This window comes from Equus quagga, chromosome 15 (assembly GCF_021613505.1).
Source record: "Equus quagga isolate Etosha38 chromosome 15, UCLA_HA_Equagga_1.0, whole genome shotgun sequence".
Lineage (NCBI taxonomy): Eukaryota > Metazoa > Chordata > Mammalia > Perissodactyla > Equidae > Equus > Equus quagga.
In genome coordinates, this window is record NC_060281.1 from 69,705,733 (window position 1) to 69,732,727 (window position 26,995).

The window sequence follows — 26,995 nt, forward strand, 5'->3', positions numbered from 1 at the left end:
GGCGGGCGGAGAGGCTGGTGAAGTCAGGCGGCGGGCGGAGAGGCTGGGATCGGAATCGGGAGCCCTGGATCTAATGGACCTTCTGTGTCCAGAGCCGGCCTCACACTGCCAACAACCCCACAGAGCCACCGACAGCAGTCAGCAGGCAGCACCCCCTTCCAGCCTGCCACCCCGTGACCCTCTTTGTCAGGGCCAGCAACCAGGGTCTGTGTGTCCCACAGGTCATCTGAGTGTCAGCATGGCAGCCACGAACCTGGAGAACCAGCTGCACAGTGCGCAGAAGAACCTCTTGTTCCTGCAGCGGGAGCACGCCAGCACGCTCAAGGGGCTGCACGCGGAGATCAGGCGGCTGCAGCAGCACTGCACAGGTACCAGGGCGCGAGCTCCGGGCCGGCTCCCGGCCTGCGGCCAGAGCAAAGCAGAACCCGTTGTCAGGACGGTTTTGCATGGGGGCCAGGCTCCTGCGCAGGGAGAAGGGGTGACCCTTCTCTCTGATGTGGTTAACCCCGTCATCGCGGAGTCCGTTCGGGTGCCTTACCTCATTTTCTTTGCCTAATCAAATTGCACCAAGCATGAAGCTGGAAAACCATTTCTTGGCCCACTGAGGACTTAAAAGATCAGAATGCCGTGGTTAAAATTTAAAATGCGTTTTGGAACCGATGACCAAAGTGTAATATATAGATCAAGCTGCTAACTGTGGATGGTAGGGATGTGTTTTAGGCAAAGGGAAGGTCCCTCCCCTCTGAGCCCTAGCAAGTATGGGCAGCTGATGTCTTCTGCATTCTCACCCTTGCCCCCAGTGCTGCCGAGCCCTGCTCTGTCTGGGCAGGACTCACGGGCTGACCATGGGAATCAGTGCTGCATTTTCAGAGCCGATGGAGGTTTTGGAATATACTGTAACCACATAAAATTAATGTATATGATTTCCTTTCTAGATTTAACGTATGAGCTGACACTCAAAAGTTCGGAACAGACAGGTAAGAACCCCTGCCCCGGAAGTTAATGATGGTATTGTTTCCTCCATTGCACGTGTTGATGCCGTTTGTTTTCACCCGTTACACACTTAAAAGACAACACAGTCACTGTGAGCGGTTGCACAGGGACCAGAGCTCTCTGAGAAAAGATGGCAGGAAGTTGGACGCCTGGGTGTTAGGAGGGGCTGTCAGCTGGTGGGTGGGGGAGGAATGAGTGGTTTTATTGTCTTTTGATTGACACATATATTTGGAATATCTATTATATGTTTTTCTGGATATTCTGATTTTTCTACAGTGACTATGTGTTCCCTCTGTAATCAAGAAATAGATGTGATTTAAACTAGAGAGATAGAGGAGAATGAGCAGGGCCCCGCCTCCTCTGTGTCCCTCGGACCTGGCACAGAGCAGGTGCCCTCTAAATATTGGCTGAGTGAGTGATCAACTACTAGATAGCCCCCAAAGGATCGGTGAGCATCTTTCTCTACACTGCAGCCCCAGAAATGCTTCCCCCGACCAGAATCCTCAGGGACCTCAGGGAACCCCAGAGGACATCAGCCTGATGGCAGCAGGGCAGAGGAGGTAGAAACTGTGGCCTTTGTGGCCTGTTACAAACAGCCTGCTCCCCAGGCCAGGGTGTGGATTTGGAGAGTGCAGAATCCACGTTTGAGTCAAGAAAGCTTTTTCTAAATAGCTTCGCAATGAGTTATTATGGATGAGTGTGTCCGATTCCTTGTGAAAGACATGGGCCATTTCTGTTGAGTCTCAGTGGCCACACACCTCCCTCAGGAGGAGGCTGAGGTCCCTGCAGCCTGGGTTTGGGCTGAAGGCAAGGCCCCTGTGTCAGCCCTGGGCTGCTGCCCCGCAGGCCGTGGTGGGAAGATGAGTGGGCACCAAGTCTGAATGCCATGCCAAAGCCAGCCCTTCGGGTGGCAGGGCTCAGCCCACGTGGCCTCAGAGCCATGTGCTTCCATGTCTCTGTCACTCTCATTACCTCTGAAACTGCGTTTCAGAATCTATTGTTTTTCTTTCTGGCCAAAAAGACAAATCTCCTGGAAGATAGTATTGCTGCATCCTTTCTAAGGAGGTCATTTACTGACATGTCTCTCTCTCTCACACACACACACACACGCACGCACGCACACACACACACGCACACGCACACACACGTGGACAGTTTTTTTTTTAAAGATTGGCCCTGAGCTAACATCTGTTGCCAAACTTTTCCTCTCCTTCTTCTCCTTCTCCCCAAAGCCCCCAGTACATATTTGTATAGTCTAGTTGTGGGTCCCTCTAGTTGTGCTGTGTGGGACGCTGCCTCAGCGTGGCCTGATGAGCAGTGCCATGTCCACGTCCAGGACCCGAACCAGCGAAACCCTGGGCCGTCGAAGTGGAGCGCGCGAACTTAACCCCTCGGCCACGGGGCCAGACCCAGACACATATTTTTTAAGAATACACTAATTCACTGCAGTAAGTTTGTGATGTACAGATTGCTGTGCACAAAACAGTTCCATGGCCCATGGAGCCTTGCGTGCTCAGAGTCTGGCTGACAGAACACGGCACAGAAGCCGTGGCTGAGGCAGGTGGGGAACAGCCAGACAGACGAGGCCCTGGGAAGGGAGCGGAAGGCCAGGGCAGGGGTCAGTGCACACCCATCGCTGGGGCTGGGCCTGGGGGAGTGGTTATACCAGGAGCTTAGACACACAGGTCTGGAGGTGGGTCGGGGATGGAGGTAGAGACAGACCGAGAGAGAGGGGCTTGGGGGCAAGGTGGAAGCTTAGTGGAAGCAGAAGACACTGGGGACAGGTGAGGAACTGGAAAGCAGTCTGCAGTGTGGAGCTCATTCGGCAGTGAGAAGCCGCTGTTGAACGGGGGGCTGGACTGTTGAGAGGGGTGACCGGCCTGCTAAGCACAGGATGGGCTGAAAGCAGACAGGAAGACCCGAAAGGAGGCTGGACCAAGGCCAGGAGGCAGGAGCCGGAGACAGAGGGGAGACAGGGAGACTGACCAGCTGACAGGGAGGCCTCAGGGGCGTGTGCATCGAGGGGGGAGGGCCAGAGCAGTCCCAGGGGAAACAGATGCCGGAGGAGAGCAGATGCTTGGCCTTGAGGGGCAGGTCTGATGGGCACCACCTGTAGGATTAGCACTCAGAAGTCTGACTTAGGAGCTGACCCTCAGGTGAGTTCCCAATCAGCAAGGAAGAGCCTAGAAAGAAGTGGACAGAGCCCCAAATTTCTAGGAGCCAGGCGAGGAGGAGGGCCAGCCAGGCATGTGAGGAGGAGCAGGGCGGTGGTGCTGGGCGTGGAGCCAGGGTGCCAACGTGGGCGTGATGTAATTGCAGCCAGCAAGCGGGAGGCCGAGGTGGCCGAAGGTGGGTCCCAGGTCCCTAGAGGACGGGGAGGGGAGGCAGCACTGACACCTGCTGAAGGGCTGGCTCTGAGAGGCACGCAGGAGTGGCCACATGGTGTTCAGGCAGGGCGGGCAGAGGCAACGGCCGAGCACAGACAAGGACACCTCTCTAAGAGACGAGAGAGGGGACCAGTGTCGTTGGGGTAAGGCAGCAGCCAGACATGCTGTCTCCTCTGCAACTTGAGAGTCTTGGCATGTTAGACCTGGGGAGGCTTTACATTTGTCTTTCCAAATGTGCTTTGAATGGAGCAGCCATTTAATACACATCACCTGAGCAGGCGGAGGCACCTGCCCACTCTAATCCTAAGTATTTGGTGAGGTCTCACACTCTGGAAATGCCTGTTTTCGCTTCAGCATTCTTAAAATTTGGAGACATTCTTTTATGCAGTGAGCCAGAGAACTAAGAGCTGGAAGGGGCCTCAGAGACCACCTGGTCTCCCACCCTCAGGTGAGGGGAGAGGACTTAGGGGTGGGGGCCGTGGCTTAGGTCCAAGCTGTTGCCTCCAGGGTGGGTGCAGGACACCCGGCCCACAGCCCTGCCTTCCGTGTGGCCTTTGAGCACCCCTCTTCCTCACGCTCACCCCGACACGGGCCACGAGGCCAGCCTGCACGGGGCCTCCCACACACACAGCTCTCCCTGCCTCTGCTCGGTGGATTCCTAACCTGGCCGCTCGGCTTCTTCTTCCAGGAGATGGATCTTCTAGAAGCAGTGAACTAAAGAAAAGATGTGAAGAACTGGAAGCTCAGCTGAAACTCAAGGAGGACGAAAACAATGAGTTGCTGAAAGAACTGGAGCAGAAGAACGCGATGATCGCGGTGCTGGAGAACACCATCAAGGAGAGGGAGAAGAAGTACCTGGAGGAGCTCAAGGTGAAGAGCCACAAGCTGAGCATGCTGTCCAGCGAGCTGGAGCAGCGCGCCGGCACCATCGCCTACCTGACGGCCCAGCTGCACGCCGCCAAGCGGAAGCTGCTGAGCTCCAGCGGCACCTCCGACGGCAGCCCGTCCGGGAGCCCCGTGCTGGCCAGCTACAGGCCAGCGCCCCCCAAGGACAAGCTGCCCGAAACGCCCCGCCGCCGCATGAAAAAGAGCCTGTCCGCCCCCCTGCACCCTGAATTTGAGGAAGTCTACAGATTTGGGGCCGAGAGCCGCAAACTACTTTTGCGGGAGCCCGTGGATGCCATGCCTGACCCCACGCCGTTCCTGCTGGCCAGGGAGTCAGCCGAGGTCCACCTCATCAAGGAGAGGCCCCTGGTCATCCCCCCCATCGCTTCTGAACGCAGCTCGGGCGAGCAGCACAGCCCGGCCCGCGAGAAGCAGCACAAGGCCCACGTGGGCGTGGCGCACCGCATCCACCACGGCGCCCCGCCGCAGGCCCAGCCCGAGGTGGAGACGCTGGCCGTGGACCAGGTGAACGGAGGCAACGTCGTGAGGAAGCACTCAGGGACGGACAGAACTGTGTGAAGCCTGGCAGGCGCCCCCCGCCCTCGGCGTCGACGCACTGTGATCACTCCTAGGAAACACTCGTCCGCACCTTTCTTTTTTTTTTTTCCCATGCATGCCAAATTTTTTTTTGACCTGTCAACAGATGATTCTCCTCCTGCTCCTCTTGCCCTCTTACTGACACCAAAATATGATTGTGTCCCTGCTGCAGAATATGTACCTACTAATCGCTGTGGCCAACACCCGTGTGCGGCGTTGCTTGCTTTCAGTCCCCGTCCGTGCACCTCAGTGCGCTCGTGGGCAGAGCGCAGGCCGCAGGCTGCACTATCCTCGACGTTAACGAAGCCAGATAGTCACACGCCTAATTAGAAAGTCGGAGCAACACATAGCGACCTTGACCTGTCCCTCCAGGTTCCAGGGCAGCCTGTCCGGAGCAGCCCCCGCTGCCTCCTGGAGACCCTGTCACCTCCTGACACACCTCCCCCAGGGCGGCACCGATAACCGAGCAGCTGTATGTCACGGGAACTAAATAAGATGACGTTACTCCTCGTATCACCACAACCTGAATGTGTGTTCATATTTTTTGTTAGTTTTATCCAGAATGTTCAAGATCCCAACAAACTTTATTTTCTAAACCTGCCTTCTTTCTGTTCTGTGTCTTTTATTAAACCACCTGGAGGGAGGGTCGGGGGGACCGCCGGAGGGAGAGAAGGAGCAGACCCCCAGGAACACCTGCGTTCTTGCTCTCCCTGTTCTTCCCCGGGGTGCGGCCCTGGCGTGGCGGCCTCCCTGCCGGAAGGAGGAGGCCCTGTAATCTCTCACTTTCCAGAGCTATCCCTTAGAATGGTCTGCGCTTCTGTCGTCGGGCAGATGCTCCTCGCCTCCAGCTACACCGGCCAGGGCTCCAGGCTAGCCCCGTGGTGCACCGAAGGAAGGGACACCCAGGAGCCGCAGATCCTGGAGGTTCTAAGTCTGCACCCAGCACCACACAGACCCAGGCAGGTTGGGGCAGGAGCTCGTGTGGCGTTAAACAGCGAGTTCACAGCTGCCCACACGCCCAGAGCTCCACACGGACGGACGGATGGGACCGGGAGGAGTGGCCGTGGTGACTGTGGTGTCATCAGCCCAGGGAGGGGCCCGCCTGACCCCGCCCGTGGCCTCGGCCCTCCCCCCACACCTCAGCGGACAGCTCTTGCCAGAGAGGCACCTGTGGAACAGACCCGGACTGTCAGACACAGGCCCTCGAAAACCTGCATTCTCGCTGGTGCCAATGACACGCCAGGCACTTTTGCCTGATCAAGTGTTTCCTCTGAGAAGGAACAGAAAACACATCTTAAAATGCTCTCTAGTATTAGTTTTCGCATACACAGAATCTTTAAAAAACAGTTTTTAAAAAAATACCATTCAGGTTGATTTATATGGAAAGAGATGAAAATGGCTGATTCCAAACGAAAGGAGAATCAGTGTCAACCCCCGTCCCACCCCCCCAGAGGCCCCAGGAAATGCCAGCGGCCTCGATCCTTCCTCAGGAGTGCCCAACGCGCCCTCGGCAGCCACGGGCCCCGCGGTCAGTCCGAGTTGAGGGTGAGACACACCCCCTGCAGCACCCAGTGGGAGATGTGCTTCGCGGTGAAGAGGTCGGCTTCGAAGACCAGGCCCACGCCCATGGCGTTCCTTCTCGTGGAGGTGGTGTAGACGGGCGTCCGGAAGGTGTTCTGCAAAGGAAGGGCATGTGAGAGGAGAGGCGAGAGGGCTCACTCCCGGAGAGGGGAGCTTAACCTTGGCGCTGGGGTGCGGGCCTCACGAGCGGCGGGGCGGGCAACCCCCGCTCACTTAGTGTAGACGAGGCTTCCCCCAGATACGCTCATTACAAGTGGATCCGGCCAGGCAGAGCCGCCCACACCAGACGCAACGACTCTGTGATTCGAGCGATGCCCAGCAGATTGCACAAGGAGGAGGCTCTCCCGAAGGTAGTCTGGACCCTGGCTTCTAACCTTGAATCTGTGCCTCCTGCGGAAGTCTCTGCACACTCACATGTGCGCGTGCACATTTTCCTGAGCAGTGGCTCTATGGCTTTTATCATGCCTCCCAGGCTTCCCCGACCCGGGGGGGCGGGTCAAGCGCCCCTGTTTTAAAATGCAGGACTGTCTGAACCCGCCTCGTGTACAACTACAGGCAGAAGAGCAGAGGGGACACGAGGCGGACGTGGCCTGTCACCTGCAGTTTGAGGCGATGGGCTTCAATGGGGATGATCTTCAGGATCGGCAGGTCGACAACCAGCACCTTGGGCTTGCTCTTGATAAGACAGCCTCTGTCTATGTCCCAGTCAGCGCCTTCGAGATACAGTCCTGAGACGAAGCACCCTAGAGATACCAGGAAGAGACCGGGATGTCCGCGGAGGCATCTGTAATTCCACTGTGTAACAGCTCTGTCAGATGTTCATGTGGAACAAAAGAAAGATAACTAACTGGTCCTCCTGCCCCAGACACAGCCCAGGCCTTTTCCAAAAGAGGTGGCATTATTTCTGCCCTGCCCACCTTTAGAGGAACAGCCCCCCAGAGGGATGCTCTGAAGACCCTATGACCCTCCCCCATGGCCACAGCAAAGTGGGCAAGGTATGGTCACCTCTCCCCAGCAATTTGGTACCAAGATACACAGACTTAGACGGCCGTGGGCCCCAGGCTATAAAGATGAAAGCCTCAGAGTCAGTTGGGCACCACAGCAACCCAAGACGCCCCGAGCCAGAGTGACTGGGGGGCAGGAAGTCGAAGCCTCACAGAGAAAGTGGTCTCTGGGGAGGAGAACACAGCAGACATGCAGAGGAGCAGAGGTGAGGACAGTCATTCGGCCCAGAGAGAGTGGTGGCCCTGACACCTGCCAGTCCCTCTGAGACCTCGCTGCCCTCTCCACCTGGGACTGTGAGCGTTCCCTGAGAATTTGCCCCGTGCATCCCCTCTCCTTCAGCTAGCTCGAGAGGCCTTTTGTTGCTTGCAGTTCAACGTCCTCCGACTATGACAACAGGGCCCCCAGAAACAGCAGTTTCCAGCTACAGTTTACAGTCAGTAACCAGTGTCTACAGGACAGGCTATAGCATAATTTAATGATTTCTGCCTACTCCATCCTGCTTTCTGGCTCCCATGCCCCTGGCCCCTCAAGGTTCCCAGGGAAGCGACCTGGAGATCCAGTTCTTTGAAAGATGTAGGAGCCCATTTCCCACAAATGAGCAGGATGAACATGGCTCAGTTCTCGAAATCCCTGACATCAACCCAGGTCTCAAAGAAACCAGAAGAGAAACATATGTATTCACCCTCAGAGACATCAAGACATGGATGGTGCACAAACACAGCCAGTATCTGCACGAGTCTGACTTTCAATCATGGCTTGGCCCATTTGGGCCCATACTATGCTTGTCGCTTTGATTCAGGGCTGGCTCTGGGAGGGAGACCCTAAATGAGAGGCTATCAATCCGTAATGAGCCGAGTACCTTGTCCTGCCCGTTCATTCACTTCCTCTGCATCTTGGAACTTGGTCACTTGTGTGAACAAGGTGGAGCGGTCCAGGGGCCAGCCATTCCTCCGGCAGGTGGCCTGCACCAGGGCCGTGAGGTAGGATTCTGGGATGTGCAGCCCTGAGAGCCACATCACGCTGGGTTCACCCTCTGCGACCTGGAGAGAAGGGAGAGCAGCTGGTGGGAACCGAGGGCTGCCGTCAAATGCCAGGGTCAAAGCCAACTGGAAGTCAAGTTCATGATAAAAGACATAGTTCACCTTAGTGGCAAAAAGATGGTGCTGGGACAACTGGTAGCCCTTTGGAAGGACCACTAAATTCCAGATGGAGCAAAGATTTAGATACAAAAAATAAAACCACGAAAGTACCCCATCAAATCTCCAGTGACTGTTGTCATAACCTTGGAGTGGGGAGTACAAAACCCACAAGCTGTAAAAGAAGACTGATACATTTGACTATTACATAGAAATGTAAAACTTCCCTATGGAAAAAATACCATAAACAAAGTCAAAAGACAGAACAAGCTGGGAAAGTGTTTGCAACACTGGCAGACAAAAGGCTAATTTCCTTGATATACAAAGAGCTCTTAAAAATCAATTTAAAAAGGCGGAAAACTCAATAAAAATGAAATCAAGATACAAAAAGACAATTCACAGAGAAAGAAATGAGAAATGTCTATAAGCATGTAAAATACACTCAGCCTCACCATCATTAAAGAAATGCACATCCAAACAGATATTATTGCTTACATATCAGGGAGAAAATACCCAAAATATTAAGAACACACAGTGTTTCAGAGAGGTGAAGAAATAATCATTCGTATACACTGTGGGTTCAACTTGTCTAGAAAAACATCTGATAAGAACTGCCAGAATTTAAAATGCACATACTCTGATCCAACTCAGCCACTGTAGGAATTTACCCGTGGAATATACTCATGTGAGCATCCAAAGACATGGGCACCAGATTGTTGTTTGTACTGGGGGAAAAAAAGAAAGAAAGAACAAGAAAAAAAACAATGGTAACCACCTACATGTCCCTCAGGGGACAGGAGATGGAATAAATGGGGTACCCTAAAAAGATGTAATTAGATGGAGCAATTGCCAAGATAGACTCTTAGACGAATAAGGCAAGTTGTGCATAAATATGCTTCAAAATCTTAAAAACAAAAAAGAAAAGGAAGAAAGACACAGGTATGCTTGCAGAGTCAGAGACCATTTCTGGCCTCGGAGCACACAACTGACTGCTAACAGAGGTACCACTGGGGGTGGGAGAAGGGGGCGGGAGGTGGTCAGAGGGGGTCCAGGCTCAACCTTGAACCAACGAACAGATCGCTGTCTCGTACTTACCCACAACGTGTACTGGCTGAACCGCCGCAGGAAGTAGACCATCCAGTTTCCAAGGGACTTTAAGGTGTCAGGGGCAAGCTTTCTCCAGATGCTAGGGATTTGCCCAATAAAAAGAGACCTCGCTACATCATCTAACTCATTGCTCATTCCAACTTCTCCAGCCAAGGCCTGTTTAGAATCAAGAGCAATCAGTCAAGACTAACAGAAAGCCAGGCACGACGTAGGCGGTAACCTGCTCATTAGGAACATGCTCACCCTCTGAAGTTCAGCCAGAGACTTGGACATCCGTAGGACAAGCTTGTTGAAGCGCTCCAGCTCCTGGAGGAGCACCACCGAAGTGGGGGAGATTCCTATCCCGAGGTGCTTCCTGACCAGGTCCAGGTCAAAGACTTTGGGCATCTTGTTTTCTATGTCCTTGGCCACTTGGCCAATGTAATCATCTCGACTGATGCCACTGCTGGATTCCCCTACAACCAGGACACTCTTTGAGGAAAGCAAGCAGGACCGGGGCCTCCTGAGCCTTCTGGCTCCTGGGAAGGCGCCAGCCGCATGGAAACCCTAGGAACTGACAGCAGCACTTTGTGCCGGCACCCTTCCACCCTCACCGCCATAATCCGGTCCTCGCAGTAGATGCTACCTGTCTGAGGCTGCAGCTCCAGCAGGTGAGCCCACATGGCTCGAGCCGCCTGAGTGTAATAGCCAATCTCAGCGTTGGAATGAAGACCGAACACTTCCGGCGTGTTGGCTAGTGGGAGGGCCTCAATGGCTTCTGTAATCAAAGGGAATAAGCAGAGGTTACACCATCCAGGCACCCTCGACAGCCCCAACCTCCCCAGACATGCAAGACTAATTTCCACTGCTTAGTGGTGGGTGATGTGTTTTTAAATAAAAATTCTACACCAGCATGTCCAATGCAGCGCTATGTTTCTCTCTTATGAAAATGGCTCAGTGAGCTTCCCGGGGGCCACTCTGCCCTTCCAGACAGAATCTGATATATTTGCCATCATTCCAGAACAGGAGAGCTGAACTAACTCCATCAGCTCTGAGGCTAGGAAGAGCCAGCTGGGCCCCCTAAAAAGGCATAATAGACCACACCCTCCAGCCAAGGAGCCCCACCAGAACAGGGGTCGGAATAGCCATGGAGCCAACCACAGAAAACAGAACAGCTGAAATGAACGTCTCCCTTAGCAGAAACTTTTACAATACTTTTTGATGTCTGAGAAATCTCACCAACAAATTTGTCCTTTTCATCACCAGCGGGGATTTTGTAGTCCACTTCCTTGTTCCGGAAGAAGTGGAACGGCTGGAAAGTATCGAAGATGAAGTCCCCCAGGTACTCGTCCATGTAGGTGGTCAGGATGCGGCGGTCGAAGCTGTCGATGGCCCGTCCTCCATACATGACCTGACGTTACAGGCAGTGAGAGCGGCTGGGACCCGGAACCTACCAGGTGTACCCTGAGGTCCTGGGCCCAGAGGCTAGTGCAGGGTCAAGACCTGAGGGGTCCTCCTGCCGGCCTAGCCACTGTGCAGCTCAAACTGTGCTGACTCGCAGAACGGTTCGGCCCACTGTCCACAAGAGGGCTTGTTTACAAAATCACAGAGCCCGAGGGGGTGAGCAGATCTCGTGAAGTGCTAGGAGCCAGTATGGAATTTGCAAAATCACCAAGATAGAGTGAACAACAACAAAAAAACCGACCAAAGAAGCCAGCAGCCCCGTTTGACCTGGCAATGGTGACGTCAGTTTGAGCCACGTGCAGGGGAAGCTTCCCCACGAGCTCTGGGTAAAGTCACAGTCTCCAGAGCGGGCCTCCACGCCACCCATGGGAGTGAGGCTCTGACAACGTGCCTGAGGCATGGCTGGGGCACTGCCGACTCCTAGAGAGCATGAGCCCCCGGCACGATGAATCCAGAACCTCCCCGTGAGTGTCGCTCACTTAGGACAAAGAACAACGGGGTGATGAGGAGGGGGTACTTCACAGGGACTAGAGGCACTCAGCTGATGGGCAGCAGGAGCAAGACATGAGCCACTGAGGGCTCAGAGGTCATGGACAAGGGCCCTAGGCCACAGCCCACATCGCCCTGGGAGGCAGCCCACGGAAGGGCCCCCCCACGACCCTCCTACCTCTCCAATTAGGTACTTGAGGCTGCCCCACGGGATCCTCGGGTCATTCTGCTGGAAGGCTTTGGTCAAGTACGTGTTCAGGATTTCCATGCAGACCTTCAGAGAGGACGGACAGGCTGGGTTATACTCAAAGCCACAGTCACTCGCATTGTGACTCTTCTGCAGGTGTGGGCAGGAACGACTCGGCTGTCACTAACTTGGCAGAACGGGCGGGGATGAGACAAGCCCACGGAGGAAGTTTCCCAGGGAGGGGATGCAGCAGCGTGTCTTAACCTGGAAGTCAGACTCGTTGAAGTCATAGTACACGTTCCACCCGATCTTCCCGAACTTTCTCCTTTCCTGCACCACAGCGTGGAAAAACGCCAACACGTAGACCAGGGACTTGAAAGCGGGGTGTGGACACTGGTCCAGCATTTCAGGAGAGATCTTGAAGTAAGTCGCTCTCATGTTGAGTTTCAGCCCGTTGGGTGGCTCCGTGACAACCTGTCAGAAGAGAAAGACAAACTGTGATGGAAACCGCTGACCCATAAGTGCAGCTTTGAAGAGTGTGCAAAATGTAGGCTTCTTGGCTTTTCCTTCATCTTTACGTAGCCATCTCTCCTGTCCCCTGAGTAGCAAGTCTCTTCTTAAGGGCCCGGGTGAAGAAGTTAAGGGACTAGATGTCGTTCTAGCTCTGCCACTTGCTCATCAAATGACCCAGGGAAGGTTCTTCACCCTCAAACGTAACATGAAAGCAGCTCAGTTTTCCCTCCACCTGTCCTGGAGATGGAGAGAGATGACAAAACCTTTCCCAAAACATCCTCTGGAGGATAAATTAAACGGGGCGTGGAAACCAGTCAGACCTGAGCACACAACTACTAGTGTACTGCAGATGTCAGCAGGCCCATCATTAGACAGAAAAAGGTTTAAGAAATGTGAAGTGGGTGAAAACGAACCTGGATATTGTGTTGGGTGCATCCAGAAGGGGTAAAGACAGACCTGGGAGTCTTCACTGCCGCCCAGTGAGCTTCCAGTTGCGCCCTAGGTTGACTCCTAAACTCACGCTCACACACACACCCCCCAAATGGTAGTGAGCCGAGGAACTGGGCTGTGGGTACATCAGGGTTCGTCCTGAAGCCAGACCTTCAAGGACTTCTGCAGAATCCCGATGGGGAAGCCCTTGGTGGGGTCCGTGGTAAGCCACAGGCGGAAGTCTGGGTGGGGCTTGGTGATCCTCTCCAGGGACTTCTCCAGATCCTTCAGCCACTTGACCAGGAGATGGCAGTTCTGTAGCATCAGCCACTGCCCGCGAGCCACCGCCGTCTCCAGCAGCTGCAGAGCCAGCTGCACCGCGGGGGAGAGAAGAGAAGAACTGGTGTCCCAGTGCCACGCCAACCCCCTGCTGTCCCAGAGACCCACTCCAAGCCCCCAGAGGAGTCATGGCTACTCCACTAGAAGCCAGAAAGAAGCCAGTGACCCAGGAGCTACAGAGGGAGCCTTCAAAGAAACAAGCTTTCAGCATTCCTTCCGGGCTGCCTCTGTCCACGGGGCTGTCACAGCCCGGAAGATGAGTGAGCACCGTACACTCATTGGCCTCCCTTGTTCCTAAGCAGTTCAACTTCTCGGACACTGTCGCACCTGCACCCTCACCACTTCTTGGCCATGTCACTGGGGCAATGACAGCCCTGGTCCATAACAGGGTTGTTGCAAAGACTAAAGGGAATAATGACTGTGTGGGAAAGGGCATTGAAAACAGCGGAACACAGTGATGGCGCAAGGTTGGGCAATCAGAGAATGTCAGATCTAGGACGATACTGTTATTGTCATCCTTCCAGCATTTGATTCCTGCTCTGTAGACCGGAAGTACATCAAGCTCATGTGTGGAGTGGCACTCTTAGTTTAAAACCAGATGTCAACTCATTCCTACAGAGGCCGGAGCCCACCCAAAATTCAGAGCTTGTTCCTTCCAACAACAAATTACCTTTTCTTGACCTTGACCCATGGCAAGGAATTTGAGGCGGTTTCCTCCAAAACCACTTCGCTCGGCTAATTTCATAAGGTCACTGGCAGGGTCAGAGCCAGGACTCAGGATGAACACAATGGGCGAGTTTGGGGTGCTCTGCTCCAAGATGGCGTCAAAGCTGATCATCGGGGGCTGCACGTACCTGGAGAAAGACAGAGAAGTGGATGGTCCTCCCGGGAGGACGGCTCCAGTGCTCTGTCCTCCCAGCGTCCAGAACCTTCGGACTTCCTTCTGGTATAGCTCTCTGCACAGTCCTCCTTGTTTTAGAATCCAGTTTTCACACATCTCACCCACTGGATGGTAAACTCCTGAGGGACAGGGACCGCTCTGCATCCTTCTAGAACAGCTTGGCACATCTGCGTTGACTTCAGTAGATCTGTGCTGAGCTGGGGGCCTCCTGACGGGGCCGCCCCTTCCCACAAAACCCAGAGGTTCCACAGTGACAACTTCACAGGCATGTCCTGAATAGTCCACATCTCCAGATTTTTTAAAAATTAGTTCCCAATACATGAAGAGTGGCAGATTTCAGGTAGAAATCCAAATTTCTAGCTGCTTTTGCAGGGTCAGAGGGTCTGGGTCGCCATTGCCACCTGGTATCTGGTCAGCAGGAGTTAAGAGAAAGCTGCCCCCAGGGACCAGGACTTGACCTCTCCAGTTTGCCACAGTCCCCACCCAGCGTCATTCACTCATTTCTGTCACCGGCCAGTCACGAAGGCATATTTGAGTTTGCAACTCCAAGTTATCTGTCTGGCTTTGCACTCAGTTCTAGAGCTCTGTTATCCAATATGGTAGCCACTAGGCACATGTGGCTACTGAGCGCCTGAAGTGTGGCTAGTCCAAACTGAGATATGCTATAAGTGTAATTCACACAGGATTTTGAAGACTTAAGACCAAAAGAAAATGTGTAAAATATCTCAATAATGTTTACATTGATTACATATTGAAATGATAATATTTTAATATATTGAGTTAAATAAATGTTATTAAAATTAATTTCACCTGCTTCTTTTTTTTTTTTTTTTGAGGAAGATTAGCCCTAACATTCACTGCCAATCCTCCTCTTTTTGCTGGGGAAGACTGGCCCTGAGCTAACATCCGTGCCCATCTTCCTCTACTTTATATGTGGGATGCCTGCCACAGCATGGCTTGATAAGCGGCCGGTAGGTCTGTGCTCGGGATCCAAACTGGTGAACCTCAGGCCACCAAAGCAGAATGTGCGAACTTAACCACTGTGCCACCAAGCCAGCCCTACATCTGCTTCTTTTTGAATGTGCCTACTAGAAAACTTGCAATTACCTATGCGGTTCACACTGTATTTCTCTTGAATAGCACCATTCCAGAGTGGCTATTAAATAATGCTCACAGAAAGGCCTGTGACAGTTCTCCTGGGAGCTGACCAGCCACTGCCGTCTGTGAGTCCAGGTGTGGATGACCCCACAGGAAGAGCCAAGCAAACATAAATAATACACTTACTTCTCTCCCATTGTTACAGTCACATAGTCGGTCACCGCCCGATATACCCGATCCACACGGAAACAGCGCAAAATAAGCAACTTCTGGAAAGGGGTGATGTTTTTATCGTAACCCAGGGGGAATGGAAACTGCTCAAGTGAATCCAGGTCATACCACTGGGAAAAGCAAAGAACATCCATGCTGGTTCAACTCAGACATGAGATAGGCCCCCATTTTTATGTGAAGCTCCCCAAAAGCCACTGTAAGGGGATAAAATCTATAGAAGTGTCTGAACCTCAAGGCCACTTCTAGTCAGATTTGTCATTTTCTTCCCTAAAACACTATGAACTTCAGGAAGGGAGGGATGAGTGTTACTCAATGTTGAGTCCCAGTGCCCACCAAGGGACGTGGTCCATGGTAGATGCTTAATAAATATTTCTTAGACCAATGAATGGATGGATGGATTGACAGATGGTTGGATGGACAGATGGACGGACAAATGGATGGATGGACAGATGGATTGATGGATGAATGGATGGATGGATGGATAGATAGACAAATGGACAGATAGATGGATGGTTCTCCCACAAAGCTAGCTGAACAAGATAAAGGAGAGTTCCATCGGGGGAGTCAGAGGGCACTGACTATAGTCTGAATGGGTCTCTCAAAGTGTTATCTTTTCGCTCACATGGAGTTAGGCTACAGTTGAAGTTTGGAGATTAGTGACATGTAGGGAAGGCAAAGAGGAGCAAGAGAACGTGCGCTCACCTCCTGCCAGACAGCCAGGTGTTTCTCAATGTCATCAGGAAGATGCTCAAAGTTAGCCGAAAACATTTCTGATAAAAGAATGATATCTTCCCATCCCTGGTCGGATAACCAAGCACAGGGCTTTTTTCGCTTGCTTTTCTCCAGGGAAATGTTTCCTAATCACAACAGAAGAGAAGTAAACAGCCAACACCAACATACCACGGACAGTAAGCAGCTCAGGGCTCGGACTTCTCTCACTTTTGGGAAAAATCCGTTTCTCAAGAGAGGACTGGCAAGAGCAGGAGATGCGGGCTTGCCCTGTCCCTGCCCGGGACCCCCGGCAGGCAGGCTCAGCGCGGCTTCCAGCCTCGGCAGCCTCGAGGCGGAGGCTGGTTGGTCTGAGTGAACCAGAACCATTTCTGAAGCTGCACTGTCAACAGAAATATTTAATAAAGCAGTGCTGTTGGAAGCCACGTTTTAAGGAGAACTTCTGGTAGTGTTTGTTTTAATGAACAGATGTATATACATGTGCAACGTGGGTCAAGGGAGTTAGGACGAATGAAACAAGGCAAATTCATTACCTTTTAAAAAGAAATCTAATTCTTCTTGAGGGACTCGCCCTTCTGCTTGCTCTATCTTGATAGTCATATTGAAAGAAAAGAGTAACTTGTGCCTCTCAAACAACCCTGAAGAGAAACAACGGATGGGTATTGATAAGTTTGTTTTAAAAACTGAGTCTCTTACGCACGACGTGGTTAAATTTAAGAGAAATGAGATGGAACACCCAACTGCCCGGTTGCATTTAGCCCTGTTCACATGTGACATCCATGAACACATCTGAGTGCAGAAAGTTGACATGGTGTGCCCACGCGTGCAGCCGGCCGTGCCGCTCTCTCGTGTGCATCCCCATGTCTGCGGGAGAGGAGGCGGGGCTGAAGAGCAGACCAGGACTGGATGACGGAGGGACAGAGCCACCTTCTCTGTGAAAAGCTGGTCGTTTGCCCGACTCTAAGTGGAAGTTCCTCCCTGTTCTTGTCTAGAAGAGCTGTCAGCAAACGTTCTATAAAGGGCCAGATAGTAAATATTTCTGGCTTCACAGGCTAGGTGGGCTCTGTCATATCTACTCAACTCTGCCGTTACAGTGTGAAAGCAGCCAGAGACAATATGACAAATGGGTGTGGCCATGTGCCAATAAGACGTCATTTCCAGCAGCAGGTCGCGGGCCGCGTGTGGCCTGAGGGTCACGGTTAGCAGTCTCTGTTGTAGAGTACGCACATTCCATCCACAGACTCTTTACTGATAGATGGATGCAAAATACTAGAGTTCTTGTTTTTTTTTAACCCAAGAAATCTGTTCCTGGAAAAAAAAGTGTAAGTCAAACTTTGTGATTTCAATTCTACTTTATGTGTGTTAGAAGGAAGGGTCGGCTACTTAAGGGAGCCCTATGGGAACAATAGTCCTCAACCTTTTTCCCGTCCAGTTGGCATCGGCTGACTTGTCCCCAGATCCCTGTAGCCAGCCCTGGTGGTCCAGAGCCTACGGTGTAAAAGCATTCAGCTGCTCAGCAACCCTTCACGAAGGGGACATCAAATGATCCCCAGAGAAAAGCAGGCACTCTCACTGCAGTGGCACAGGTGTGTGTCCCGGTCAGGCACACATCACCCAGCTGTCGGCTGTCATACTGTGGTGGCTGTGTGTCGCTGTGATGCTGAAAGCTATGCCACTGGTATTTCAAATACCAGCAGGTCACCCATGGTGGACAGGCTTCAGCAGAGCTTCCAGACCAAGGTGGACTAGAAAGAAGGACCTGGCCACCCACTTCTGAAAAACTTTGCCACAAAACCCTGTGAGTGGCAGCAGAGCATTGTCTGAGATGGCACCGGAAGGGGAGAGGATGGCGCAAAAGGACCGGGCAGGGTTCTGGTCTGCTGTGCGCGAGCGCTGGGAGTCGGGACTGACTCCACGGCACTAACAACAATAAAGATCCGCATGCTGAAGCCCTAATGCCCAGCACCTCAGAATGCGACTGTTTGGAGATAAGGCCTTTAAAGAGGTGAGTAAGCTAAAATGAGGCCATTAGAGTGGCCCTAATCCAGTCTGCCTGATGTCCTTCTAGAAGAGGAGGTTTGGACAGACAGAGCCCAGAGGTGCACACACGGGGCGCATTTGTCCTGATCTGCCTGAGGAGGTGCTCACCCGTGCAACCATAGTTATAGATGTTGAAGGTCAGTGTGTCCATAATGTTCCTCAGTCGCTTCATAAGAATGGAATCGGGCAGAGACTTCTTAAGTGACAACCCAAAGACCTCCAGGAAGGCCATCAGGGAGTACTGGTACATGGAGTTCACGAGGGCCATCTCGGACAGCACGAAGAACAGGATGGCCCCCCTCCTGGCGGCTGGCCGGTAGCCGTCCCGCAGCCTGTCGATGTCCAAGGCTGTCTTCTCTGCCAGCTTGAGCTTCTCTGATACCTAAAGAAAAGATGCACGTTGTCATGGAAACAGGAAGACTTACACCCATAACCAGGAAGACATGAAACGGGCAAGAAAGTAAGGAGGCGGAGGGCGGGAGTGGGAGGCGGCTCACGGGGATCTGAAGAGCACCCCCTCTTGCAAGATATGGTGAATATTTGTGGCTTGGCTCCCCAGCACCAGGGGCCGCCTCTTCTAATAAGAGTCCTGACTTTCATTTGGAGACTCACAACTTGCCCCTTTCATTCCAGTGTGGGGCTCCACCCCAACTCTAGGAGAGGATCATGTGACCCAGGCCCAACCAATCCACACATAGCATCCCCAGCCTGTGGGATTGATTTGGGGTGGGCACGTGACTTAAGTGACTCCCAGAACCTTCAGGATAGGGACAGGACCAGATTCTCACTCTTCCCTTTGGACTTGAACCTGAGGGGACATGAGGCCAGACCCATCTTGTAACCATGAGGGGAACTTGGCTCCATGGGGAGGCAGAAAATGAAGCCAACCCAGGAGAAGGCCCAGACCCAGAAATGGAGAGAAACAGTCCTGATGATATGTTTGGAGTCCTGGATCCAGCCCCGCCTGAAGCCATCCCTGGACTTTTCTGTTTTCTAAGCCAATAAATTCCCTTTTGACTTAAGCCAAGTCGAGTTGGGTTTTCTATCACTCTCAATTGAAAGAGGCTGACCTGATGCACAAGGGTCCCTGGAAATACCTTTAGGACTCCCCTCCCCAATAGAGATGGCCTTTTCTCATCAGGCAAACCTTCAGATGACTCAAAGCCCAAATCTGATGAGAGCACAGATCGATGTTTCTCTTCCTCCATCCCCACCCCAAACCCTCAGCGACTAAGACCCAGGAGCATGAATGAGCCTCTGAGATCACAGAGTCCCCTTTTCTCCTTGAGCAGATGGGGAGACCGTCACACCAAAGGAGTACCCAGGACAGCCGCACCCCCCATCCCCGGCTCAGCGCATCTCCATGCGGCTCACACCTCCGTGGCTTTGGCTTTGGTCTCCTCCAGGGTTTGCACCAGCTCCACGTTGTCCAGCATGTTCCCCGTGGAGGTCGCCAGTTCCCGAAGGAGGGAATCTTCCAGATCCTTCAGCAGGTTCTTGTTCTCGCTCGTCTCCTGGATGAGGTGCTCTCTCTGCTCCTCCAGCTCTCGCCTCTCATAGGCCACCAGCACGCTCAGCAGCTGGTCCTCGAGGCCTTTCAGGGTGACTGTGGGGAGCAAGGGGGGCCCTCACTGCCGTGTCCCCCCGACAGGCTGGTCGCCGTGTCTTCTCGCCTGTGACACAGCTTTGCCTGGGGCAAGCTGAGAGTGGGTCCAAGCCAGCATCTCAGGAACACAAGGACTCACTCTCCTACCAAGGTCACTCTAAAGCCACAAGGCGAAAAATACCAGACAGAACAAAACGGACACACTGCTACACAGAGCGGTGGACCACAGAGCAAAGATGGATCAAGATAAAATGCAGGACTCCACGTATTGGGGAACCCTAGTTGGAGGCTCCTAAACCTGATTAACCTATTTAAGAACCTGTATGACAACCATCCCATGCCTAACAGAATTCAATCGAGAGGAAGGGGAAAAATCCAAAATCATGCCATATATTTAAATACGCAAATATAGAACTACCTCTCGCCCCAGCTGAAAGGGGTGTCACCCCACTCCCAGCGTGAATATGTGAGCTCCATGGTCCACACTCAGCACCCCTCAAGACACGCAACTCATTGCCTTCCAAAGGGCCCTAAACTGTCCAGGGGTTGCTCCATCATTAAAAACCGACCAGTTAAGATGTGATTATGAGAGAATGATCTGGGGTCACTGAATGAAATGACGTCCCCTAAAAGCCTTGATCTCAGGGCGTGGTCTCCGTGGTCACCACCTTAATCGGCCACTGAGGCTCTGTATACTCTTACCGGTGTAATTGATCACCATGGCCTTCCCGAACACTGAGGGGGAGTATCTGGGGTTGGCCAGCTTGGTGTTTAGATACAGTCGGAAGTTCGAATCGTAGTCCACTTCCTTGTCTCCCAGGATGATGAACTGCCGTCCTTGGGAGACTTTTATGTTTTTTTCTAAGACGTTGTCAATCACAGGATCGATGTACTCATCCACATCATGGAACAGGAAAGGAGTCCCATACTTTATGGACATCTCCAGCTGCTTGAGGAAGTCGGGGTCATTGAAGGAAGCGACCTGGAAGACAGGGAAGCAGATGTGAAGGTCAGGCCACCGCACGTGCCCTTGCCACATATACGGGAGAATGCCTTGGAAGTGGAGAGCAAACGTGTCAGAAGCTTGAGGGGAGCCAGAGGGAAAAAAAGACAGGGAGAGAAGCAGAGCACGTAACCCATATAAACCCAGAAACCCATGAGGTTCAGGCTCCGAGCAGCCTCCCATTCAAAAAGCACAGTTCAGCAGCCAAAGTAATTAGGAGAGAATTTTACTACATCTCTCAGAAAAACCTCAAAAGGGATCTAAACACAGAGCCCACAACAATTTTTGCTTTAATCCTCTTTCCTCTTTTACTCACTTCCCTCAAACCTAAGGACTGCTTTGATATCTCTTTCCTCAAAACATCAGAAAAAACCTTTCCTCTATCCCAGCCCCCGGGGCTCCCCTCCCCGCTTCCCCTCCACTCTCTTTTATGATGTTACTTTACTTCCTCTCTCTCCCCACAGGCTGGGGTCCTCCCTCTTTAAGAGATGGGTGGGAGTGGGAGTGGGCTTGGGGGTTGGGAGGGAGCTGGCAGTCTCAGAACTCTCCAGCGGGCCGAGGGAAGGGGGAGGTCAGGGACATTCCTGCAGTAATGATATTTGTCCCACTTGAGCTGTGTGCGAACTTGAGAGGCAGATGCTCCCCTGACCTTGGAATGCAAACGCGCTTCTCCCAGCAGCTGGCAGGCACCAGGGAGCAGGGACAGAAAACAGAGGGGAAGGTAAACTGAAGATCAGGAATGTGTTAATTAGCTCAGCAACAGGCAGTTTCACCCAGGAAAAGGGAAAACTCACTTCCCCAAAAAACTTGAACACAAATGTCCCCAGCAGCACTATTCACAATAGCCAAAACATGGACTCAATCCAAGTGTTCACCAACTGACGGAAGGATAAACAAAATGTGGTCCAACCACGCAACGGAATACAGCTCAGCCATGAAAAGGAACGGAGCACTGACACCTGCTACAACATGGAGGGACCTTGAAAACATGATGCTGAGTGAGAGACGCCAGACACAAAAGGCCACATAGTGTATCATCGCATTCACATGAAAGGTCCAGAATAGGTAAATGCATAGAAACAGAAGATCTGTTAGTGGTTGCAGAGGCGGGGGTGGGGCAAGGAATGGATGGATTGGGGGAGGGGTGGTGATGGCTAAAGGATGCAGCATTTTTGGCGGGTGAAGGTGATAAAAAACAGATTCTGGTAATTGTTACACAACTCTGTAAAAATATGAAAATCCACTGAATTGTCTGTTTCAAAGGCAGGAATTGTATGGATGTGAATTATAGCTCAATCAAGGCCACTCCTCCTCCCTTCCAAAAAAGCAGTGACTGAGCATCTAGGCCGCCACGCCCTGCACTGCGTCGGGGGACCACAAAGACGAGCAAAGCATGATCTTGGCCTTCACGTTGCTCACAGCCTGAGAGGCAACGCACAGGCAAAGAGCACAGTAAAAGCCACGGGTCCAGGCTGCCCTCGAGGACGCATCGGGTGGGCGGGCAGGGACACCCTGAGAGCGGGCAGTGATGGCGGAGGACGCCCAGGGAGGAGCCAGCCGTACCCGCAGGTTGTTTTTCTCCTCTTTTCTCTTTATCCAGTTGAGGGCCTGCTGCTGGGGGTCGATGCAGAGGGGGAAGCGGCTGGCCCGGGTGGTGAGGATGGCATTCTGAACCGAGAGCTCATCGGGGGGCAGTCCCTGGGAGCCCCACCTGGAAGGAAAAGTGACAAGGAAATCTGTTTTTCTTGCCAGGTTGTAAACCAAGGGCTGGAGGTGGTAGGATGAGCCTCACAGAACAATCTGCCCATCCCCAGACTGCTCAACCCTCCCCAGAGTCCAGGGAGCCAGACCTGCAGTGCAGCCTGCCATTTCTGTGCTGTCAAGGCAGCTGCACCCCTTGCTATGCCCCGTCAGGGTGACGCCCACAGGGACCCCCCCCCCCCGAGGCACCCCTCGTCCTCCTGGCTCAGGGTCACACTCACCTGCTGATCTCAACGTCATCCGTGAGCAGGCTTTCTAAGCGAAAAGGCTGGCTCAGGGGAATCTCCCGATCCAGGATATCATCTTGCCAAACCCGATTGACCATCTTGTGGCGGAACTCCCATGTGAACGCCCCCTCATAGCTGAGGAAAGCTGCACAAAGCAGGCAGTCCCCCAGTAACTTCACCCGCCGGTGCATCAGCTCGTCCAAATCGTTCAGCCACCTGGCACAGGAGAGGGGGGCTGCAGTAAGCAGTTACCCTCTGGCACAATCAAAAGGAACATTCTAGAAGAACCAGGTTGACACATTGCTAATGGGGCTAGCCAGAAGGAAACATTTTTTGAGATATTCTTTTCTTTTAGAAAACAAAGATTGCCAGCTCATTCTGCCATTTTGCCTACTATGAACCCAAAGTTTTGAAAGACTTTGTGTTCAATTCTAGGGCTCAGCAGAAGCTAGCATCTAACGGGGGCCTCGACAGATGTTTGCGGGACGCATTTGTCTCAAAGCTATTTATTAAATGGTAATCACATTATTTCCAAACGCTTAATCAATAACTTTACACGCCCAGCAGAGCTCATGAGCTCTGGTCCTGCTTGGTGAAATAATTCTACCCAAGATAAAAGAAAGCAGATGTTTCATTTGCCTCTTCTGGTAAATGGCCAAAGTCTTCTGGGTTTTAGAAATATTGAAAACTGCTTGTTTCTCACAAGCAAACGATATTTTCCACACCACTTTTACAGGTGCCAGTTAGAAACAATCGTCACATCTAGCGGACCAGCTATGCCCAATGGTCCTGCCCATAAGCATCAAAGAGCCCCACCCACTTAAAACTGACGCTCAGGACTGAACCAGCCACAAGAGCCCTGGGTGACATTCGCCTGGCAGCAGAGGTAGGCTCATCCTCCAGACCCATCCAGAACGGACTTGGGGTTAAAGGTTACCAACAAGTAAACATTCCCAGGACATAGGGCACCTTGCCAGAGGCCACTGGTGTCTCTCTGCCTCCACAGCTGCACTGCCTCCTTAACCCTTAATGATTATATAATAAAGAACACTCGTACCTAATAAAGACAATCTATAAAATAGCCATTAGCCACCTTAAAACATGATAATAGTAAAATCAGAACTTGTCACACGGTTTTCAGATAAAAATGCAGTGTGGAATAAAGACTGTCTATAGCGAGAAATTCTGCTGGTGGTGTTCACTCGCAAACCACCCGGTTTCGCTTAGAGCTGCCTGTCGGGGCTTCGTTGACCGAGCTGACCTGACGTTCTCAGAGCCCAGCCCTGAGATGAGCTTGTCGGCAGCGATGAGCCGTCTCTCCATGATTTCCGCTTCCTCCTGCAGCTTTTGCTTATCCAATATGGCAGCCTCGTATTTGGCCCCCAAGGCTTCCAGTTCCCTCTGGATCGTTGCCAGCTCGTTCTGGATCCTTTCCAGTTCGCGTTTAGTGAGGTAGAAATTCCGCTCCAGCCTGGCCACCTAAGTGAAGACAGTTCACAGAACGGTGGGGAAAAGGACTGTCGTGGGGCAGGGATCCCACAGCCTCACGCCTGGGCTGGGGTCCGCCTCGCAATTCTAACGATGTTCACATACTGTGGGGCCGCCATACGCCACCGCGAGGCACACGGCTTCTCTTCTTAGCTATCTCTTCAACGGTTTGCTACAAAAGCTCTACAGCCCGTTAGAAAAAGATGTCCTGCGTCCGAGTTAGCAGGTGGCTTAATTTCACATGCACTAAGGTCACAGTAAGATGACACTGTGGTTCTAAGTCAAAAACTCACAAGGATGCATTGAAGACGGTACTGGTCTTACTATTGTGTTTTAAGTTTTCTGAGTAATAAAATTCTGAGTTATAAAGCAATGTCAAAACAAAGCTCAACGTGATTGAATCGACCTTATCAATCTCTTTGTATTCTGTGTTCTATATGTTACTCTGACCCAGGGGCTCTCAACTGGGGCCCATTTTGCCCCCCAGGGGACATATGGCAGTGTCTGGAGATGTTTTTTGGTTGTCAAAACTTGGGGGTAGGGATGATGGCATCTAGTGTGTAGAGGCCAGGGATGCTGCCAAACATCCCACAAGGTATGGGACAGCCCCATAAGGCAGGAGCCAGTCCAAAGTGTCACAGAGCCGACGCTGAGAACCTGCTTTAGCCCCAGAGAATGAGTTTTACCATCTTGTATCCTACTCTTTTCACACAAAATTTGAAAATCTTTTGGATTTTGGTTCTGTCAGTTCATGTAATGTCTAAATGAGAGTTGTAATTTGGGGCTGTCATTTCCTGGGGGAAAATGTACATGCAGGTTAAAATCAGAACCTCGCCAGGATTTTTCCAGCCAAGCTGTGGACACGTTAACTCGGGTTCCATATTGGTGTCTTGCAGCAGCGTCTAGGTCTACAGATGGCCAGTACCTTCTCTCTTTTGGGCTTGATTTCTCTAAAAACATCGCAGTAGCCCATCACAGCTTCGACGAATTTCAGCATTCCCAGGCCTGCTTTGCTCACAGCTTCCATTTCCTCAGTTGTGGTATTGAGAGTCTTCAAGAGGCCTAAAGGTCAAAGATGCAAGGATTTCCATGAGCAGCAAGCTTTGTCTTGGGAAAATAAGATGGGAAATAAATCGCCTATGGACAGAGTGAGTGTGACGAGTTCCTCATTCCTCAGGGACCCCGTGGGTGGGATCCAGGCAGCTCTCCCACGGACGACAGGGTGGGTCCAACCAAACCCCAGGGAGCTTTGTGGACATGGATGTTCAAGACGTGACTGAGGGGCACAGGTTACTGCCACCCAGGACATCCTATGACCCAGGTGCCTCCATGCGACACCCAGCAGCCCCAGAGAGCCAGGGTGTCAGTGGGGACCCCCAACTGGACACCAAGGTGGCTCAGGGCAGGCAACTGAGTGAGACTGATGGGCCATTATGGGTCACCGTCACCTCCACCCACACGCTTACCCTGGGAGTAACGTCACATAAATGGAAACCCAACCAACCCATATTCAGGCAAAGAGGGTCCTTGGGTTTCTGTGGTGGTTGTTATCCTTCGTGTTTTGTTTAGTTTTGTTTTTAAGTGGCTGAAAAAGAGCATTTGATGATAAACTTCTGAACCAACCGTTAAGAGAAACAGTGATGCTCTGACGCATATTGTCTTTAGCAAAGACTAACGTCATTCCTACCGGCTAAGCGCCTGGGCAGGTCAGGAATCAGGCTCACAGGGAATCTCGGCACTCCATAACTGAAGATGGGGACGGGCCGTGGGTGGTGCCATTCCCTCCTTCTTGCCCGTCCCCCAGGGACCTATGGAAGACTTTATACTGACAAGAGGCCCAAGGGGAGAAGTCAAGGTTAGACAACTCTTGGTACCATCATGCCCGATAGACAAGGTGCATAGAAGACAAGGTTGGGCTGGGCTCCATAAGAAGGTCCTATGTGCAGAGCCATTGCTCAATCAAACAGTCAGCGGGCATTGGCTGCTACTGCCCATCCAGCGCCTACCCGCCCCATTTCATGAGACAGTGCTGCCATCTTCCTCTGGGATCAGTCATTCCACCTGTTCCATCCGAAGAACCACAGCCATACCATCTGACCACAACGGGAGAGTCTGCCTGCAACAAACCCCCCTTCTCTGCCCCAAACACTGAGAAGCCAGACTGAGATCGACCCTGGCTATGCCTACATTTGTCTACACTCACCTCTGATATTTTTCACTTGGCTCTGGCTAATTGCATCGAAATCGAGCTCCATCAGAGACCTCAGGAAATTCGGGTCAGACATCATGCCTTTGGCGGTCTTCCAGTTGAGTTCTTTGTACCCCTTCATGATGAGGATGCACTCACACACCGTCTGCACCTGTTTCGGGGGCTTAGCAAAGGACCTGGAAAGAAATGGAAATGCAGGTGGGTCAGACCCGGGATGTGGCCAGGATCTGGCCTGAATGAGAGTTCCAGAAAAAATGGCTCAACCCAGAGTCATTTCTTGGAGGTGATGCTGCATGAAAACGAAGGAAGCCACATCCTGGCACGGCCGTGGGCTCTGGGGGTGAGCTTCTCCGAGGGCAGGCACTGGGTCTCAGCCAGCGCCAGACCAGGCTCCGGGAATTGGACTGGGCATCACAACCATGGGGCGTGGGGGAGGTTGTCATTAAAATGCAAACCCAGGCCGCCCCTGAGCCTCTGAACCAGGAGGTCAGGGTGGCGCCTGAGAATCTGTGTTTTTAATTACACCCTGGGGGTGATTCCTCAGACTCTAAATGGCAGCCGCTGTCATTATTGTCATTATTGTTATTATCGTCATCATCATCATTATCCTA

At 52.4% G+C, this 26,995-nt stretch overlaps 2 protein-coding genes across 10 annotated transcripts in view; one reads left to right on the forward strand and one right to left on the reverse strand.

The window, feature by feature from the left end:
• Positions 1-5,458, forward strand: part of CCDC92 (coiled-coil domain containing 92) — a 31,130-nt gene extending 25,672 nt beyond the window's left edge. For all 3 annotated transcript variants that reach the window (XM_046640395.1, XM_046640393.1, XM_046640394.1), the window contains exons 2-4: positions 222-368; positions 936-977; positions 4,069-5,458. In XM_046640395.1, coding sequence (XP_046496351.1) covers positions 239-368; positions 936-977; positions 4,069-4,844 — 948 coding nt within the window. In that variant the 5' untranslated portion in view covers positions 222-238 and the 3' untranslated portion in view covers positions 4,845-5,458. The remainder of the gene's footprint in view (positions 1-221; positions 369-935; positions 978-4,068) is intronic.
• Positions 5,459-5,559: 101 nt separating this feature from the next.
• Positions 5,560-26,995, reverse strand: part of DNAH10 (dynein axonemal heavy chain 10) — a 139,469-nt gene continuing 118,033 nt past the window's right edge. For 4 of the 7 annotated variants that reach the window (XM_046640389.1, XM_046640387.1, XM_046640386.1 and 1 more), the window contains 22 exons: positions 26,379-26,560; positions 25,101-25,237; positions 23,949-24,166; positions 22,682-22,903; positions 22,263-22,410; positions 20,399-20,678; positions 19,467-19,696; positions 18,199-18,472; positions 16,584-16,688; positions 16,024-16,178; positions 15,277-15,431; positions 13,762-13,945; positions 12,924-13,124; positions 12,075-12,284; positions 11,802-11,897; positions 10,910-11,081; positions 10,317-10,448; positions 9,935-10,146; positions 9,680-9,847; positions 8,308-8,488; positions 7,041-7,186; positions 5,560-6,538 (listed from right to left, as the gene is read on the reverse strand). In XM_046640389.1, the coding sequence (XP_046496345.1) occupies positions 6,392-6,538; positions 7,041-7,186; positions 8,308-8,488; positions 9,680-9,847; positions 9,935-10,146; positions 10,317-10,448; positions 10,910-11,081; positions 11,802-11,897; positions 12,075-12,284; positions 12,924-13,124; positions 13,762-13,945; positions 15,277-15,431; positions 16,024-16,178; positions 16,584-16,688; positions 18,199-18,472; positions 19,467-19,696; positions 20,399-20,678; positions 22,263-22,410; positions 22,682-22,903; positions 23,949-24,166; positions 25,101-25,237; positions 26,379-26,560 (3,955 nt within the window). In that variant the 3' untranslated portion in view covers positions 5,560-6,391. Of the gene's footprint in view, positions 6,539-7,040; positions 7,252-8,307; positions 8,489-9,679; positions 9,848-9,934; positions 10,147-10,316; positions 10,449-10,909; positions 11,082-11,801; positions 11,898-11,998; positions 12,285-12,923; positions 13,125-13,761; positions 13,946-15,276; positions 15,432-16,023; positions 16,179-16,583; positions 16,689-18,198; positions 18,473-19,464; positions 19,697-20,398; positions 20,679-22,262; positions 22,411-22,681; positions 22,904-23,948; positions 24,167-25,100; positions 25,238-26,378; positions 26,561-26,995 lie in introns of those variants that run through there. The other 3 variants (XM_046640388.1, XM_046640391.1, XM_046640392.1) reach the window with 3 other exon arrangements.